Below are 16,290 nucleotides of genomic sequence, written 5' to 3' on the forward strand. Positions count from 1 at the left end.
TGATTGGGTTGCCTTATTTCTGAGAATTTCTCAGGACTCATCTGTCTTCTATTCTCTCTGTTTTGCGTAGTCTTATTGCTAGTGATAGAGCACTATGACTGTATGAGCAGTCGATGTACTAAAAAAAAAAATTAAGAGCAAACAGATTCTTTCTCCTTAACAAGGCCATAAGACTGGTTACCATCATAATCAGTTCTTAATTCTCCCACCAAATATAATGATATAACAACAAATTAAGTTCCAAACCTCCTTCATTGGAGGACGACTTTCGCATTAGTGGACTGTTGCCAGCATGTTCCTCCACTTTCTATCTGAGTCGGGAAAAGGCAAAAAAAAAAAAGCAGTTCCACCCAAGAGGATTGGCATCTTTGGCCTCTCCTTGCGAAGGGAAGGTTATGCTGGTGTGATGGGGTATGTCTTATTATTGACTCGGTACCTTCTGCATAAATGCAGAAAGATGTGGAGCTGGCACTCGGGTGATATCTCCATTATCCTATTCAAAGTACGTGGAACCCTAGTTCAAGCTAGGCTGAGAGGCACTGCAGTACCCACGAGTAAAAAAAAAGGGGAGAAGGTTAAGAAGCTGCACGAAAAAAGCACTCTGAAGTACCATTGTAGTTGCAGAAAACCAGGTGCAAGTCATAACGTTGTTTGATTTTATACATGTTGTGATGAAGACCAGAATGCCAATGGGGATTGCCCCATAGTTGGGACTTCTCTTCATCCATTAACGCAGATCGGCATGAAGCGTTGGTCCATTGCTATTTGACGTTCTTTGGGTGCAATATAGTACATAATCTATCGAGCCTAATTCGTCTGTAGCATTTAGCAACCGTATGACGGCTTTTTTATTCAGACAATAAATATCAAGCCCAGGAGGCCTGCGAGGCTTGGTTAGTCCATTGAGATTTGTGGAAGGAACAATTTTCCAAAAGGCTCCACCACTGCGAACATTTTCTTCCACTCTAGGATGTGCTCATAGACGCTAAATAAATAGTGGATATAAAGACAAATAAATTATGATTTACTCTGACTAATAAACGACATGTTTAATACACATTTAAATACGTGATATAAAAGAAAAGAGAGGCCGTCATGAATCATGATCAGGGGTCATGGTCGAAATTTACACTGTAATTCTTACCCATGACTTGGACATCATTTCCGTCTCCGAGGGCTGTAACTGATGACGACGATAAAGAAATTCTGAGTATATGAAGTATTAGAAGAGTTGGTGGAATATACAATTCATTGGGGGCAAAGATAAAGAGCTTGAATTAATATATGGTAGTTTCTCAAAAGCCATCTTATAAGTCAGTCTCCTCATCCGAAGATGACGTAGAGATAGTTTGCTGATTAGGTTAACCGTCTCCATTCTCCAATTATGTAGTAGAATGGGCAAATTGGCAATGAGAAACTTCTCTATCTTCCTTTTAATATATCTTTTCAGTGTCTTGCTAAATCTTTGACTGGAAACAATTTCCACAGTATTCATGACCGAGAACTTATCATCAACTCAATTAGCCAAAGCCCTAACAAAAAAACAAACCTCCCAAACTTACAAAACTAATAAAACGGGTCCATGGATATGACGGAAATCACAATCACTTTCCATGGCTTCTCCTTCAAGTACAAACGAATCTTCTTTTCTTCTATAAATTGTCTAATGGAAGCAAGCTTGCTGGCCACTGGATTCTGTCCATTCTGTGGGAAAAATGGGCAGAAGCATGAAGGTCACTTCAAGTTGTTGCTGACATTGTCATAACCTAGGCTTTTTTTTTTTTCTAATAGCAAAAACGGCATTTCATATAGCTCTTAACTGGGTACAACCAACCAAGTTAAGAAAAAGAAAATGATACAATGAAGATGGAATCTCATCGGTCGTGGTCCAGATGAAATCTCCGGAGTGCCGGACAACGAAGAAGACATTCCAGTCTGCAGCTCTATTCGCCTCCCGAAACACGTGTGCTGCCTGAAATGACTCTATCTCCTTGACTAGTCTGCGAGTCTCACTGATCAACGGATACTTGTCCCCATAACGATCCACTCCCCGTATCCAATCGATCATCGTGGAAGAGTTCCCCTCAAGACGGACCCTGTTTGCTCTAAGGACTCTCCTCACAAAAGAAATATCCTCTCAGGCGGCCCGAAGCTCCACCTCAATGACGGTCAGGCCGATGGTGCGCCGACCCCCCACCACTATCATCCTACCGAGATAGTTTCTGATTACAAAGTCCACTCCACCATACATCCCATACGCCGACATGCCACCATCGAAATTGACTTTGAGATGACCAATAGATGGGGGTACCCACAAAAAGAGAGTGAATCTGGGCGCTGTGAAAGCGGAACGGGTATCCCAGATGTTTCTGGCCATTCCAAAGAAACTCGATGCGGCAGCCGTGATAATCTTCACTGCATGACGAAATGCCCTGCCCACCACCGTCATCGGCGCTGACCTACTATCCTCAAAGACACAAGTGGTAGGCCAAGTATGCCCTCTTGATCCCCTCCTCAACAGAGCTCAGTCGTCTCATGGAATCCCTCAAATAGTATAGCAAGTCCTTTCCATTACCACAATCATTCATGCATCATCCGTTGCATGGAAGCGTGGGATGGAAAAGGCAAGGCCGTCGCGACTTCGCTCTTAAGTCATCGTATGATGGTATGCCGCACATCAAAAATGATGACATGTTTACACATTAAAATTCATTATATATTCAGTGAGCCACGTTCTTGGACACAATAAAGCTCAACTTGTCGCTACCTCTGCGTTAACGGGAACTAAAACTTGCCTCAGTACATTCATACGTACGGTACCATGGTAACGGGCCATGCATGCATCTTGGAACGTATAGTTGCCTTAACTTGGCTTACAACTTCATTCTCGTTGACACACAACAGTATATAACACCAACCCTCTTGCATCTTGAGTAATATTGAACGTGATGCCATGAAATCTTACAAACTGACGAGGAATTTAGGCCTGGCAACATGCACCATGAGTCTCACGTATTTGGATTGACGAATTGGAGCAAAAGTTGGACGTGCATGGGACCTACTCTCGTCCCACCTGAGAGTAGATGATGAGCTTCCCTTCTGTCTGGGTCATGTTCAACTGAGCTGAGATGAGCTTCCACTCAGCTACAAACAAGTGTCCGAGGCAAAGAATAATGGCGGTTTGTTAGTTTAAAGCACAGCATCCAATGTGAGCGGGGTGGAGGGGGACCGCCACTATGGAGAGAACACAAGCATGTGTACATTGAACATTTGTTGCCTACTTTCGCTGTAATAAACGTGGGAATATCTTTTTCTTGTTCAAAAAAAAAAAAAGAAAGAAGGGAAGGCAGAGCCCAGTGGCAGCCTCCCTAACGAGACGCCAAATGCATGCTTATGAATGGGATAGAGATAAGTTTGAGCTCTGGTGTTTGTTAGTCTGATGTTCTGTTTTGCGTTATGGCCGGCAACCGGGGTGGTCCATACGAGAAGATCGGGATTGGCTGCGAGTTAATTCGACCATGAGGGGTCATCATCGAGTGGGCGTCATGCATGAGGATCGCAAGAGGTCATAATGGATGAGGATATATATGTGGTTCAAGGATCCCGTATCGTGTTGCACAGCTTCTATGGACTGCAAAAAATTAATAAAAGATTGGAAGTTATAATATCCATGACCAGTTCTTTCTGCTTGCAGAAAGTGAGCATTAAATTCCAGCAGCCATTTAAGCGGGTGCAAAAAAAAATAAATTAAGAGACTAGAACCGCATAATGAGTCATACGATATCTTTGCAGTGTTTATAATCAAATGAGTCGGTAATAATCATTAGCATCAAATCCATGGAAATCTTTCACAACAATCATATGACACCTTTTTCTTTCTCATCCTTCAATTTCAGAACTAAAACAATGCGCAACGGGGAGGGAGAGAGAGAGTATATTGAGTCTAGACCTCTTATGCCTGCTTTGTGGAATATGAACAAGAAACAATCGTCTAAAATCTTGCTCATTAAACTTTAAAATCTTCTGAGAAAGTAAGCAGCGAACTGTTATATAATATTTTCCATCCTTGGATTCCATTATCGGTACAGGTTATCCTGAGGGAAACAGAAGTCCATGCGAACAAAATGTCGAGCCAACAATTCAGCCTGGCCCTCAGACCACCATTTGATGAGGACTGGCCAACCCATAGAGCCAAAGTCTCGTGATAACGGGACCCATCTGGAAACCAACTCACCGTATCAATGATTCCTCCTAATCCCATTCAGGGAGGCCACCTCTTTACAAGTCATGACCACCGGCTAAGTAGCAAAAGTGAGGGTGGCCTTTACAAGTGGAATATCTCCATTATTACTGTAAAGAACTTGAGAAAAGGGAGAGAGCACTTGGTGAGGAGTCCCGAGTCCACACGGCTGTGTACGTGGATGAAGGCATACGGCTAAGCCAGGTATGACCAACTCGATCCCCCGTGTCGAAGAGGCCGTCTTCTGGATGCATGCATTAAAATTTCTACTCGGACCACTGGGTCGGTACGGTATATAGTCCGCGTTGATTGATATATACTCACCGTCCATTCTTTTTCATCAATATGGCCGAAAGCCAAAGTCACATCCAGACATCATGCCACGCACGGATGGATCGATGTGGATGGGTTTGATGAGGACTCGATCAACAGCAGCCGTGCGCATATAGAAATTTTTATTCACATATTCGGAAAATAATCTTGTGGCCGAGTGTATGTTTAGACTCGCATGTGTCATGCATGACTTGATTGTATTATTCTAGACCATACATATATATATATATATATATATATATATATATATATATATATATATATATATATATATATATATATATATAGTGAATGTTCTTAATTCTCATGCTGATATTTTCATTTACATGGGTGTGCATATTTACAAGTGCATTGGCCTCTTTTTCGTAGCTGGATATGTAGAGCCATTTATCTGGAAAATGCTAGATTCTAACAATTAATTACATGAATGAAAAATCTTTGAAAGATCCGCAAGAGACACTCTTATTCCTTTTGTATGGCTCTCTGATATGAAATTAATCTTATGAGGTAGAGTAACCTTCTTTTAACTTGAATCCAATGTGTTACAACACAAATGATGGAAATTATATATATATATATATATATTATATATATATATATATATATATATATATAGCTTTAACTTTTTGGTGAGAAAAGCATGACATGAATGTAATGAATAGTTTTTCATTAAGTGATAGTTGAGGTTCTCTATATTAATTGCTACCATTATATTGTAGAAAAATGCTTTACTGCACTACTCCAGCTTCATACGGTGATTGGTAGACTGGTGTGCAAGGCCTACAATTGCTATTCATGTGATCTTTGTGTGTCATACTAATTCATGACTTCCACAATGGATTGGTGTGCACATAATAATAATAATAAAAATAATTTACATTTCAGTGAGATCATTGAGCAAGTCTTTTAAGCAACGTACCAGGTGGATTAGTAAAATTTTGTAGTATTTTAAATAAAAAAAGGATAAATACTGTATATATGTGTGTGTGTGTATATATATGTATGTATGATTTCATTAATTGAACCTTAGGTGCTGATGAAGTATTTTGACCGTGTATTTTGCTTGCGATTTTTTTGGAGCGCCGTACATACGCAAGGATGTAAGTATGGAACTGCCAGCCAGTGGCTGGAAACGGATGTCTTCAATTTCTCGCCAGATTACCCGCGAGAAACGGCAGAGGAAATGCTGCCATCGCCGAATCGAGAACGGGTTGGGTGGCCCGGACGAGGGTTCAGAAACCACCCACGCGATACGGAAGCGGGCCCCAGTCGCAGGAGGCCGATAATGGACACGTGTCCAAAGATTATTCGCTTTAACGAGCATTCGCTGCTCCACCAGGATCCGTCATCCGTGGGCAGTGGACTCGAGCGAATCACGACTGGCCGAGTTGATCGTGGAGTCCGGTCCACCCACCACGGTCGGGCTTGATGCGGTTGGACCGGTCTCCACGATGACCGACCCCGATCCGAATCGACCGGGGATGAGGAGGCAAAACCGTTTTTCTAAGTTACAGATAAAAAATTACTAAGAATATTTAGTTGGTACATTTAGCTGTAATCTTATATTACGAACTCGGTAACATAAATCACATCTCTCCTCATCCTCTTCCTCAAAACCATAGCCGTTCAGCAGTTGCGACCTTCTCTTTAACATAACTTGCATTTCCGGTATACAGTTAGCTAATATTCTTATTTTTCCCTTCTATTTAGATAACACGTGGAGGAAATAGAATGTTGTGCATAGGCAGTCGATTTCAACTGGCAATGTTTGAGTACTTGGTTCATGAAGCAAGCTAGAAAACTAGGGCTTGCCGAGCAGCTGTTAAAAGCCAGCTAGTTGTTACCATCAAATTTGCTTATATTGAAGGCCAATAAGACTGTGGATTGGATGGCCTCGTATGTAGCCAATTACTCTAAATGTGCTTTATAGGTCGGAGAGAGGAAGTTGTCTAAAGCGCTCCAAAATTTATTATTTTTCAATTTTTTTTTGATATATTCGTACTAGAACTGCATAAATCATCCGTTTTAGCGAAAAAAATGTCATGATAAAATATTGCTCCCAATGCATGCATGATATATCTTAAGCATAATTTTAAAAAAAAGGTGAGAATTAACAACTAGTTTACATCAAAAATGTATCTTGCATCGTGGAGAGCGCCAAGGCATGTAGCATTGGTTTGCACGGGGGTGGCATCATAATGTTGCTATCTAACCACTCATATGAACGAAATCTTTAAGAATCTCACCCTCCACAAAAAGAAAATGAGTGTAATGTATTAAATAAAAGTGGTAATCATGTAATTACAAAAATATTTAAAATATTTTGTTAATTAGTGGGATCCAAGTTAATGTCCCCCATCCAAGTTAATAGTCCTATAACTTATTAATCCTATCAAGATATATTAATTAATATTATAGAATTAATGTTTTTATTTATACTTATAATATACTATTTTTAACACTAATATTTATTTTGATTCGAAAAATAAGACAAATAGAAGTAATATATTAAATAATTTCATTGTATAAATATAAAGTACAATACTATATCTCTACTATAATTTAAAATTATCATTGAATAATAATATGACAATAATATGATTAATAATATATTATAATATAATATATATTAATATAATATAACATATAATATTGATATAATATATTGATGGTATATTAACATACTAATTTTTTAGCTAGATTGAGGGGCCTTTTTGGCCCAAGATTATTATCTTGGGAGGATCTTGAATGCTCGATCTCAAAGATGATTATTTCATCACTGGGTTGGACGATAATTGAAGAATGAGGATGATCTGAAATTACTGCTATATAAAATTATTGTGTTGCAATCAAATATAGTCACCTCATTATCTCTACTCACATAATTCTTGATCTTGAAATTATCATCTTATACTAAACACCTCTTTTTTTCTTTTTTTTTTTTTTTTGGTACAAAACCTGACACCTCTTTAGTGCTGTTCATTTTCCAACAAGACGTCTTGGAACCAAAGCCCTGGGCAGAGGAGGCAGGCAGATGGGGGCCATGGGATGTGCATGTCCAATGACAGCTAAATCAAGCAAATCTTCTTCACCGCATTCCTTCCTTCCCCTTCCATTTATCTTATTATTTTATTAGATTATATTCAACATCAATTGATACTGAAACGATTCACTTCATCACTTCTTCCTGTTTTCCAAAGAATAAGCGCATTTTATTAGTTGCAACAGTTCAATATCAAATCAATTATAGATGTTCAGCACCAAAAGATTCATGTTATCCTATCTCTTCCAACGTTCGTGCACTAAGATCCTGCATAAGACCACTTACCAATGAGACGAGCTGCGTCTAGCTCTCGGCTCTCCGCTCTCAGCGTCCAGATCAGTAATTGAGAAGGGAGTTCATCAAATTTGATGCCTTAACCACTTTCTAAGTTAAATCTTGAATTAAATCCAAGCTTCTTTTAGTTTTTGTGACCACGGAGTTGTACGAACTTAGTTTTTATATAGAACTAGTGTTAACATGAAGGTTAAGTTTTGTTCATTGCTCGGCGAAACAAACTTGATAAGATATTCTTTCCTGAAAGATTATTTCTAGTGGTCGATTGGGTCGATCAGGAGGCAAGATTTAGTTTTGCCTTGGTATAAGGATTTAGCATTTCTAATAGACTAAGAACACGGAAAAGAAAGAAAGCAGTTGTCACTTAAAAATCCTTTTTAGCTTCACTTCAATATTGAAGTGTGATTAAAATGACTCTAGGTTATGCCTAATGATCCGGTGTTGAGGAAAAAGTTTTTTAGGGGTGCAACGGTCGATGCGTATAAAGTGGTCCTTGAACGAGACTATGAACCAATTCAAATTTAATAGCTATGATTCTGCTCTGGCCAAGTTCTGGATGGGACAAACCAGATCTAGCTCATTCAATTGTATATGATATGCACCTTGACCTTCTTATTCATAATTATTTTCAGCATTAAATACCATCTTTTAGATAATTTTTTTTCTTATCTTGGTAACTCTATTTTTGGTAGTTGTCAGTAGTTAGCTGCATGGATAACTCTCTATTATCTCGATAGTTTTTTGTTAATTTCAACACCAAACTATCCAAATATTTTTCAACTTTTCTTTTGACTCTATAAATAAGAGCTACCCAACCATTTCATATAAGTACAATGGGATTCAAGATCAAAAATCAATTAGTAATAAAATATGGATGGATAAAAATATTATCCATTTTTTAATCAGATTTGGTGGCATGGCCAAGTGGTAAGGCGGTCCACTTGTAACTTATAACTCGAATTTCTTTCCATTCGATGAATTGAAGGGGGAACCAAACAAAGGCATGAAGAAACAATCTGCACGGTACCAAGTAAGTAGTAGGAAGAAGTCAAAGCAAACGTCAGGATAGGAGAAAAAAGAAGGGCATGAATTTATCAATGTTTCTTAAAGCCTTTTTATTAATTTTTATTTTGTGTTTGAATAATCCTCTTTTTATGGCCAAATATCTTTACGGCTAAGGAATGGGATTGAATCTATCTATTCTGGCTATAAAGCAAAGCAAGGTAGATGCCAGTTTGCTTAAGACTCGAATAATTAGTTTATCGTGATCTCTTCAAGTTTTAAAATATAAATTATTAATTAAATCTCAATCGATGCAATACTATTGGCTATTTATTATAATTGACCGATGGTTAATTAATTTTTAGACGAAAATAAAAAATATTTATGAAAGAAATGATTCATTTGCAACCTTGATTAAATGATAATGGATTAACTTATTCATGATATATCTTATAAATAAGTTATTCACACTGCACCATCTGTGATTCCATGTCGGAAAAAAAAGTGGTTCATCCACAACAAGCTCGATGGCTGTTGGAGCTAACCGGGACCAAATTTGATGTGCAAGACTCACATGATTATGATAAGCTAACTTGCCTTTAAGATCAATTAATGTGTCATGACTATTCCCTTTTCTAAGCACTTTTTTTTTTCTGTCATAAAAACAGGGGGGAGGAAGACGCCGCCACCTCTATCGTTTGTATGTGGGTAAGCGTGCTGGTGTCGCCCGAGCACGCCTCTCCTGAGCTCTTCCCACTGTCCGATACTTGCGTGACCGACGCTCTAATTCCTTGCTCCGCCCGTTTCAGCCATGGAATCTCCGGCGGTTCCTCCGCTCTTATTCCCTCTGTGATCTCAACCCCTGCGGCGAGGAAAAGAGAGAGAAGAGGAAACACAGCACCGAAAACAGTGCATTAAGTAAAACAAATCGAATTAAAAGCGGAAGCCTTTCGAAAGATCGTATTTTGAGAGTTCCTGAGGTTAATAATGGTGGTTTGCCATGTGGGTGTTCGATTTCCTGGCCTGGCGTTGAGGGTTTTGGGAGATTGAACGCGGACTTTGGCGGGGAGAGAGTAAAAAGGGAGACCGCTTTTCCTCTGTTTTTGTTCCGAGGTTTTTTGTCCCTTTTGAGCATGGTCGTCGTCTGAGAAGTTTTTCTCAGGGCTCCTCCCGGCTGTGGAGGGCTTGGAAGGGAGTTCCATTCGTGTCCTCTTATTCTGTCAGCGTTTTCTGATCTTCTTTTGGTATTTTCTTCTTGGATGATAGTTTAAACGCTGTCCTCTGTCTTCCTTCCACCAGCCTATGCTAGTTCCTCCTGGTTTTCTTTTGTTATAAACTTTTATTGTTTGTATTTATATAGCTAGTTGGTGTTTCTTCAATACAGTTGTAATCTTTTCTGGTTCCTTTCCCCTGTGCACTAAAACAGAAAAAGTCGCTCTCTGTTCCTCTTAATTCTTTCTTCCATTATTTTCCCTCCAAACAAAAAAAAATCTTTCTCCCATTAACCAGAAGAGTCATGGAAGAAGATTTTAGGAAAGGAGAAGAATGTCCTCATCTGCTTGATCTCATTCCAAATGAGAGAGATTGGATGGTCAAGGAAGTGGGTGGAGGAGGAAAAGGATTTGGAGTCATAGAAGAGAAAAAGCTTGAGCTGAGGCTTGGCCTCCCTGGGAGTGAAGACTGGCCAGCAGTTATGGGGAAACAAGAAGAGCATTCTGTTGAGTCTGCTCTATCTCTTGGTCACTACAAGCTTTGTAAAACCTCAGGCATCAATCCTTCTTCTGTTGGAGCCAAAAGAGGATTTTTTGACACAGTTGAGTCCAAAACAGAAGGTATGCTAGTAGCAGACAAGAAGAGTTAGTCTTCGGTGGTCCTTCTTCTTTCCGCGGTCTTTTTAACCATTGATTTCTTCTTATTCCTGTTCTTCCTTAGTTTTTCAACAGCAGCAACAACAGCATCCTGGCTTTCTCCAACTTCAGGCTAAAGGGAAGGACTTATCACCGAAGACAAATGGGAGAGCAGAGCAGCAGAGCCTTGAGAGAAAGGCATGTGGATCTTCAGTAGCGCATGGTTCTGCTGCTGCTCCTTCTCGTAATGCAGCTGGAGCCAACAACAGCTCCCAGACAAGGTAGTAATCGTAGTCTTCTGCCCTTGAGCTTTTCATTCTTTCTTTCTTAGTTTTTTAAAAGGCCACCCTGTTAGTCGCTGTTTATTTATTTGGAGGACTATTCCTTGGAGCTTGGTCATGTTCCTTTATTTCTTAGGTGTGTGACCATTTTAGCGTTATCAGGTTTAAAGCTTTCCCATGTCTGTTTTTAAGTCGAGCTTGTGGAGAGGGAGATTGTGGCTGGAAACTATGTTACTGTTGCAGCATTTATTTTTCATATTAAACTCAACGGCTCTTTTTATTTATACTTTTTTTTTTGTTTTTCTTTTTGGTGAGTTTGTTTTCCGATCATATATAATGACTATAGTTGAGCACCTTTAGATACTTGCTTTCAGATCTCTGACTTGTATTCACGATTTAGATTTTTAATAATATCTACGTAGCTTCGAAGTTATTAACATACCTGCGTACTTTTGGTTTTCCCTTTTTCCTGGAATTTCCTCCTTTTTTTTTTTTCTGGATCTCACATAATTGTTTAGTTGCAGAACAACAAGTAGATTCGTATACTGCCTTTTATATTCTAGCTAGAAATCATTTTGATGTTTGGCTTTACTATTTCTTTCGAATTGCAACGGCTATTGCAAGATCTTGTACAATTGATATTTCTTTAGATTTGCTCTTCTTTTATTGAGAATATGAATTCGCTCATCTTTGTTTTATTCATCTAGCTAAGTTCGATCCTTATCTTCCTCTGTTATTGTTTGTGAAAGCAGGACTGCCACAACTCCGGTTGTTGGGTGGCCTCCCATTCGTTCCTTCAGAAGGAATCTTGCAAGCACTTCCAAACCATCCCTTGAATCAGAGAATGGAGGCCTGGAAACAGCAATTAAGCCTGAGAATGGTGGGAAAGGCTTGTTTGTGAAGATCAACATGGATGGAATACCCATTGGAAGAAAAGTAGATTTGAAGGCCTATGATAGCTATGAGAAGCTTCCTCTGGCCGTCAATGAGCTCTTTCAAGGCCTTCTTGCAGGTATATTCCCTAATATCCAATGTGGACAAAGCACAAAAATGAAATGGAATCCAATAAAGTTATCACTTCATCAAATTTATCTTGGGGTCTAAAACCTACATGGATGTCTCATAATTTTAAGACATCAGAGCTCCACCAAACATTCTATTATGAGATTGTATAGCAAAAAGATAAGAAGCAGAGTGATGGCTCTGCTTATGATTTATACTGAAGTTTGGTGATAACCTTGAGGCCTTCCAGATGCAACAACTATTGCAATGTGCAGAACAATCTGTAGATAGTGCGTCTCTGCCTATGTAGTGACCGCATGCTAATTTTGTGCTCCCTGGGCTTTGTTAGTGCATTCCTAACCTGAGGTTTATTTAATCTTTGATTCCATTTGCTTAGCTCAAAGGGATCCTCTTGCTGCTGGAAATCAGAAGAATCCTGAAGAAAAGCCAGCAATTACAGGTTTACTAGATGGAAATGGCGAATATACTTTGGTTTATGAAGACGATGAAGGCGACAAGATGCTGGTGGGGGATGTCCCTTGGGAGTAAGTTTTTCATCAGCTTGGTATTGATTTTTATTTTATGCTAGGGGATCTAAATTGGTGCACAAATACTTGCGAACCAGGCATTCACTGGGCCTGCACATTTGATTTACAATTTAAAATCTATTTCATTAACTTTGGTTTTATAGCCTTGTAACATATGCTAATCAAAGCAGTAGATTTGTTATATCGTTTTCCTGACATTACTGATTGAAATCTTCCCCTTTACATGGCTCGAATCATTTTGTCTTCGTTGAAGTGTCGCTGGAAACTGAAATTCCAGTATTATACTCTAACCTGTAAATAGTGTAAAACTCTATGGTTAGATCAGACCTTGGGAAACTCATTTGAAATTCTTCACCCTGTGATTATCCTCGAGGCCTTCACTCGAAAGAGGGAAAAAAAATGTTTGTAGTGGTGAACGTTGCCTGTTCCTTTATAGTCACCTTTTCTCTTCTAGATGTTAAAATTGAACCAAGTATGCAACCATGCAGTGTGAAGTTCTGTCAACTGTTTATACACGAATATCGAAATGCCTACAAAAGTTCTCTCTATTTATGTTCTTCTTCCGTTTGGTTCTTGCAGCATGTTTGTTTCCATGGCGAAGAGATTGCGTGTGTTGAAGAGTTCCGAGCTTTCTGCATCTTCTGTAAGTCCATTCTCTAGTTTTTTTTTTTTTCTCACTATGTGGGGATCATAAACTCTGCTTGATCTTTTCCTTTTGTCAAGTTTTGTATTTGATGATTGGAGTTTCTCTCTAGAAAGTTTCGCAGTCAGACTTGATCTCCCATTTCATTGTAGTGACTTCAGCATTTTTTCTTTTCATCAAAAAAAAAGAAAGACTTAGAGCATTTTTTTTCCAGCTTCTCCAGCTGGGAGCAGTCACCAGGAAAAGAACAGCAGCCGAGTGTTGAGATGGGAAGATGAGGATCTGTTATAGATTGTACATTGAACATCTACTTCTTTTTGGCAAGCTTTGGAAGATGCTTCTAAGTGGATCTTTTTTTTTTCTTCCTTGACTTCTCTCCTTAAGAGCGAAGCTCAAGCTTTTCGAGCTATCTTCGGCGTTTCCTTTCAGATCTGGGTTTACGGGAAACAACGAGAAAGATGCTGGTAGGAATTTGATAGTATCTCATATGTAAATGTATAAGGAAGACAGTAATGTTTGGAGCTATGATAATTAGCTATGTATTCATGAAGCCGATTTTATTGCGGTTTCCTGTTCTCAGTTCGTGCAGATCTAATTCGTAAGTGTGAGAAATCTATTGAAATATTTCGGCTAGCCCTTAGCATAACAAGGAGTGGGCCTAACTGTGATTTTTATGAAATTTATCATCTTAGTTCATCTACCTACAAAGTCTTTTTTCAAATATGACCGGCTATTCTTATTTGACCACAATTTTAATAATAGAGTCAGCTTGTGCATGTCTTTGTCTACTTTATTCTAAGTTGCCTTCCATTGTCAAGGACTTCAATGCAAAATAACTTAAATAGGAAGCAACACGAAAACCATATTTAGTTTTAGATTTGATCATAGATCTCTGTGCTTTGAAAATGCACCCATGTAACTTCATCTTTGGTGCCATTGGGAGCAATTTGCTGAATGTTGGCGATGAGGTCGGTGTCGCCTGCTTCATGTTAAAATATTTGCTGAAGAAGTGGAAAACATACAAAGAATGGCAAACCCATTTAAATCCAATATACTGAGATGACGTTCAGTTACACAATAAGCAAGCAAGCTTACCAAAAATGGGCAGGTATTAGCGTCCCTCGCAAGCAATGAGTAATGGTGACAGGTATCTCTTATCCAGCAAACTATGGTCATGACTCATGACCAATCTGGCGAGAAGGTAGATGATGAAGAAAAGCCTATTGGTTGAATGATGGTGTCCATGGATTTGCACAATAGACTGGTCCTCAGTCCTCATCCACACAAAAACTTTGTTTGTAAAGTGAAAGGTCGCAACAGCTCCGCCTCCACTGTTGAGCTCCCTCCAGTCATTGGTTCACTTCAAACATAGCCCGCTTTAATAAAGTAGCAAGTACTGAAATCTTTTCTTTTTTCACTCTGAGCTGCGTCCATGTCTATCCAAATGGCCAACTCTGTCCCACATTGTTCTGCAATACAAAAGAGACCATTATGGCTAGTTTTGTCCCAGTATTTGAATCTGATGTCAGAGCAAGAAGCAGCAATTCTGGTTATTATTCCGACATAGTTTTGATATTTATTGATATGCATGACCTTCTCTAACTATATATATATATATATATATATATATATATATATATATATATATATATATATATATATATATATATATATATGAAGAGGGAGGCAAAGCCATCACATCTTTATTAGAAAAATAAAGTTTACAGAAACTATTTATAAAGGATTGACCTTCTCTAACCTCGACCACCAAGCAAAGCCTTTACCAGTGTTTCACCTGCAGGGCATTCAAAGCTACACATCAAGGAACTAAAACAAGTGCAATATTTTGAATACACCCTTGGGTAGCCAGGTTTTATATTTCTCCTGTTCCTCTTAGTGGTTACACTGTGGATCACTACTCACAAAAATACGTCTCAGCAATAAAAAATGCACGCAGCTATGTGGCTAAAGCAGCAAGCAGAGAGCACCCTGGAAGCTATGGAGGCAAATGATGGCATATTTAAGTCAAGTCTGTATAAAGTTATAGGATGCGAATGTAACTCTAACTTGTGAGAAACAAATGAAGGGTCCCTGTCATCAGGGTCACGCCTAAATTCCGGACAAGCAAAGAGAAAGAGTCGGGCTCCAATACGCAAAGAATCTGGCTGGGTGCGGCAGGTTTTATCCTTTGTCGGACAAACACCTTGTCTCTATCGTTTGGCCTACTTCCTCCCATCACCACCTCCACCGCCGGTCTCTCCTCCCTGGATAGATCCTGTATTGTGCTTAGGACTAGGTAGGTGGGATAACTCCGGACCTCACCCAAAATAAGTTCCTTAATTCAGTATAAATATTCAAAATCCTCTCGCCTGTACAGATCCTCACATACTCTTCTCGTTTAAGCCACGAGAAGTCCTCATCAGGCTAAGAATTTAAATTTATTCAAATCTAATCGCAAGTACCACGATCGGCCCATAGTTGGCCAAAATGCGTCCATGCTGCAGTATCCCTTAATCCACATGGGCCATAGGCCCGATCTACTCTGATACCTTTTATAACAATTCAGGTTTTTATCCAAAATGGCTAGTCGAAAGGTAAGTTTTTAGGTTTTTTAGTCATGTATAAGTACCGAAGATTTTTCTGGCGAATAACTAATATGGAACTAAATACATGCCCATACGGATTTCTGTAGTAGGAGTAAAGAACATATCAATGTTTGAGCAGGGCAGAGCTCGGCCAATGAGGGTTGCTGGCAACATAGGGTATCATTTCTCTTTGCCCAAATGGCACCTATTTTGGTGCGCTGATGGTCCAACATGCCGTCTTTACGGAGGAAAAAAAAATTGTTGTTTATTATGTATGCATTCATAGAGGTTGGCTCATAAGATACTTCTAATCCAACTCGAGCAAGTGGTGGACCCAGAAGTGATTATTTGGATGTACGAATGGCTGTTCTCTTATTTAGAAGAGCGAGAGCAGTGAATTAATAAAGTGCGTATTTGCACCCACCTAAAACCTCTCAAATGCACATGATAAATATTGTACAGTGTGTTAAAA

General features: G+C 39.1%; 1 protein-coding gene across 2 annotated transcripts; it reads left to right on the forward strand.

Moving 5' to 3' along the window:
• Positions 1–9,393: 9,393 nt before the first annotated feature.
• LOC103710278 (auxin-responsive protein IAA2-like) lies at positions 9,394–13,821 on the forward strand. 2 transcript variants are annotated; one of them, XM_039130372.3, is made up of 6 exons: positions 9,394–10,744; positions 10,845–11,040; positions 11,790–12,052; positions 12,440–12,587; positions 13,170–13,233; positions 13,448–13,821. In XM_039130372.3, the coding sequence occupies exons 1-6, from the start codon at positions 10,429–10,431 to the stop codon at positions 13,496–13,498; spliced, it is 1,038 nt and encodes a 345-aa protein (XP_038986300.3). In that variant the 5' UTR covers positions 9,394–10,428; the 3' UTR covers positions 13,499–13,821. The 2 variants fall into 2 exon arrangements, with proteins under 2 accessions (XP_038986300.3, XP_038986301.3); XM_039130373.3 differs by having other exon boundaries at positions 11,793–12,052.
• Positions 13,822–16,290: the final 2,469 nt, after the last annotated feature.

This window comes from Phoenix dactylifera, chromosome 12, assembly GCF_051530095.1.
Source record: "Phoenix dactylifera cultivar Ajwa chromosome 12, Ajwa_hap1_PhDact_Kaust_v1.1, whole genome shotgun sequence".
NCBI lineage: Eukaryota > Viridiplantae > Streptophyta > Magnoliopsida > Arecales > Arecaceae > Phoenix > Phoenix dactylifera.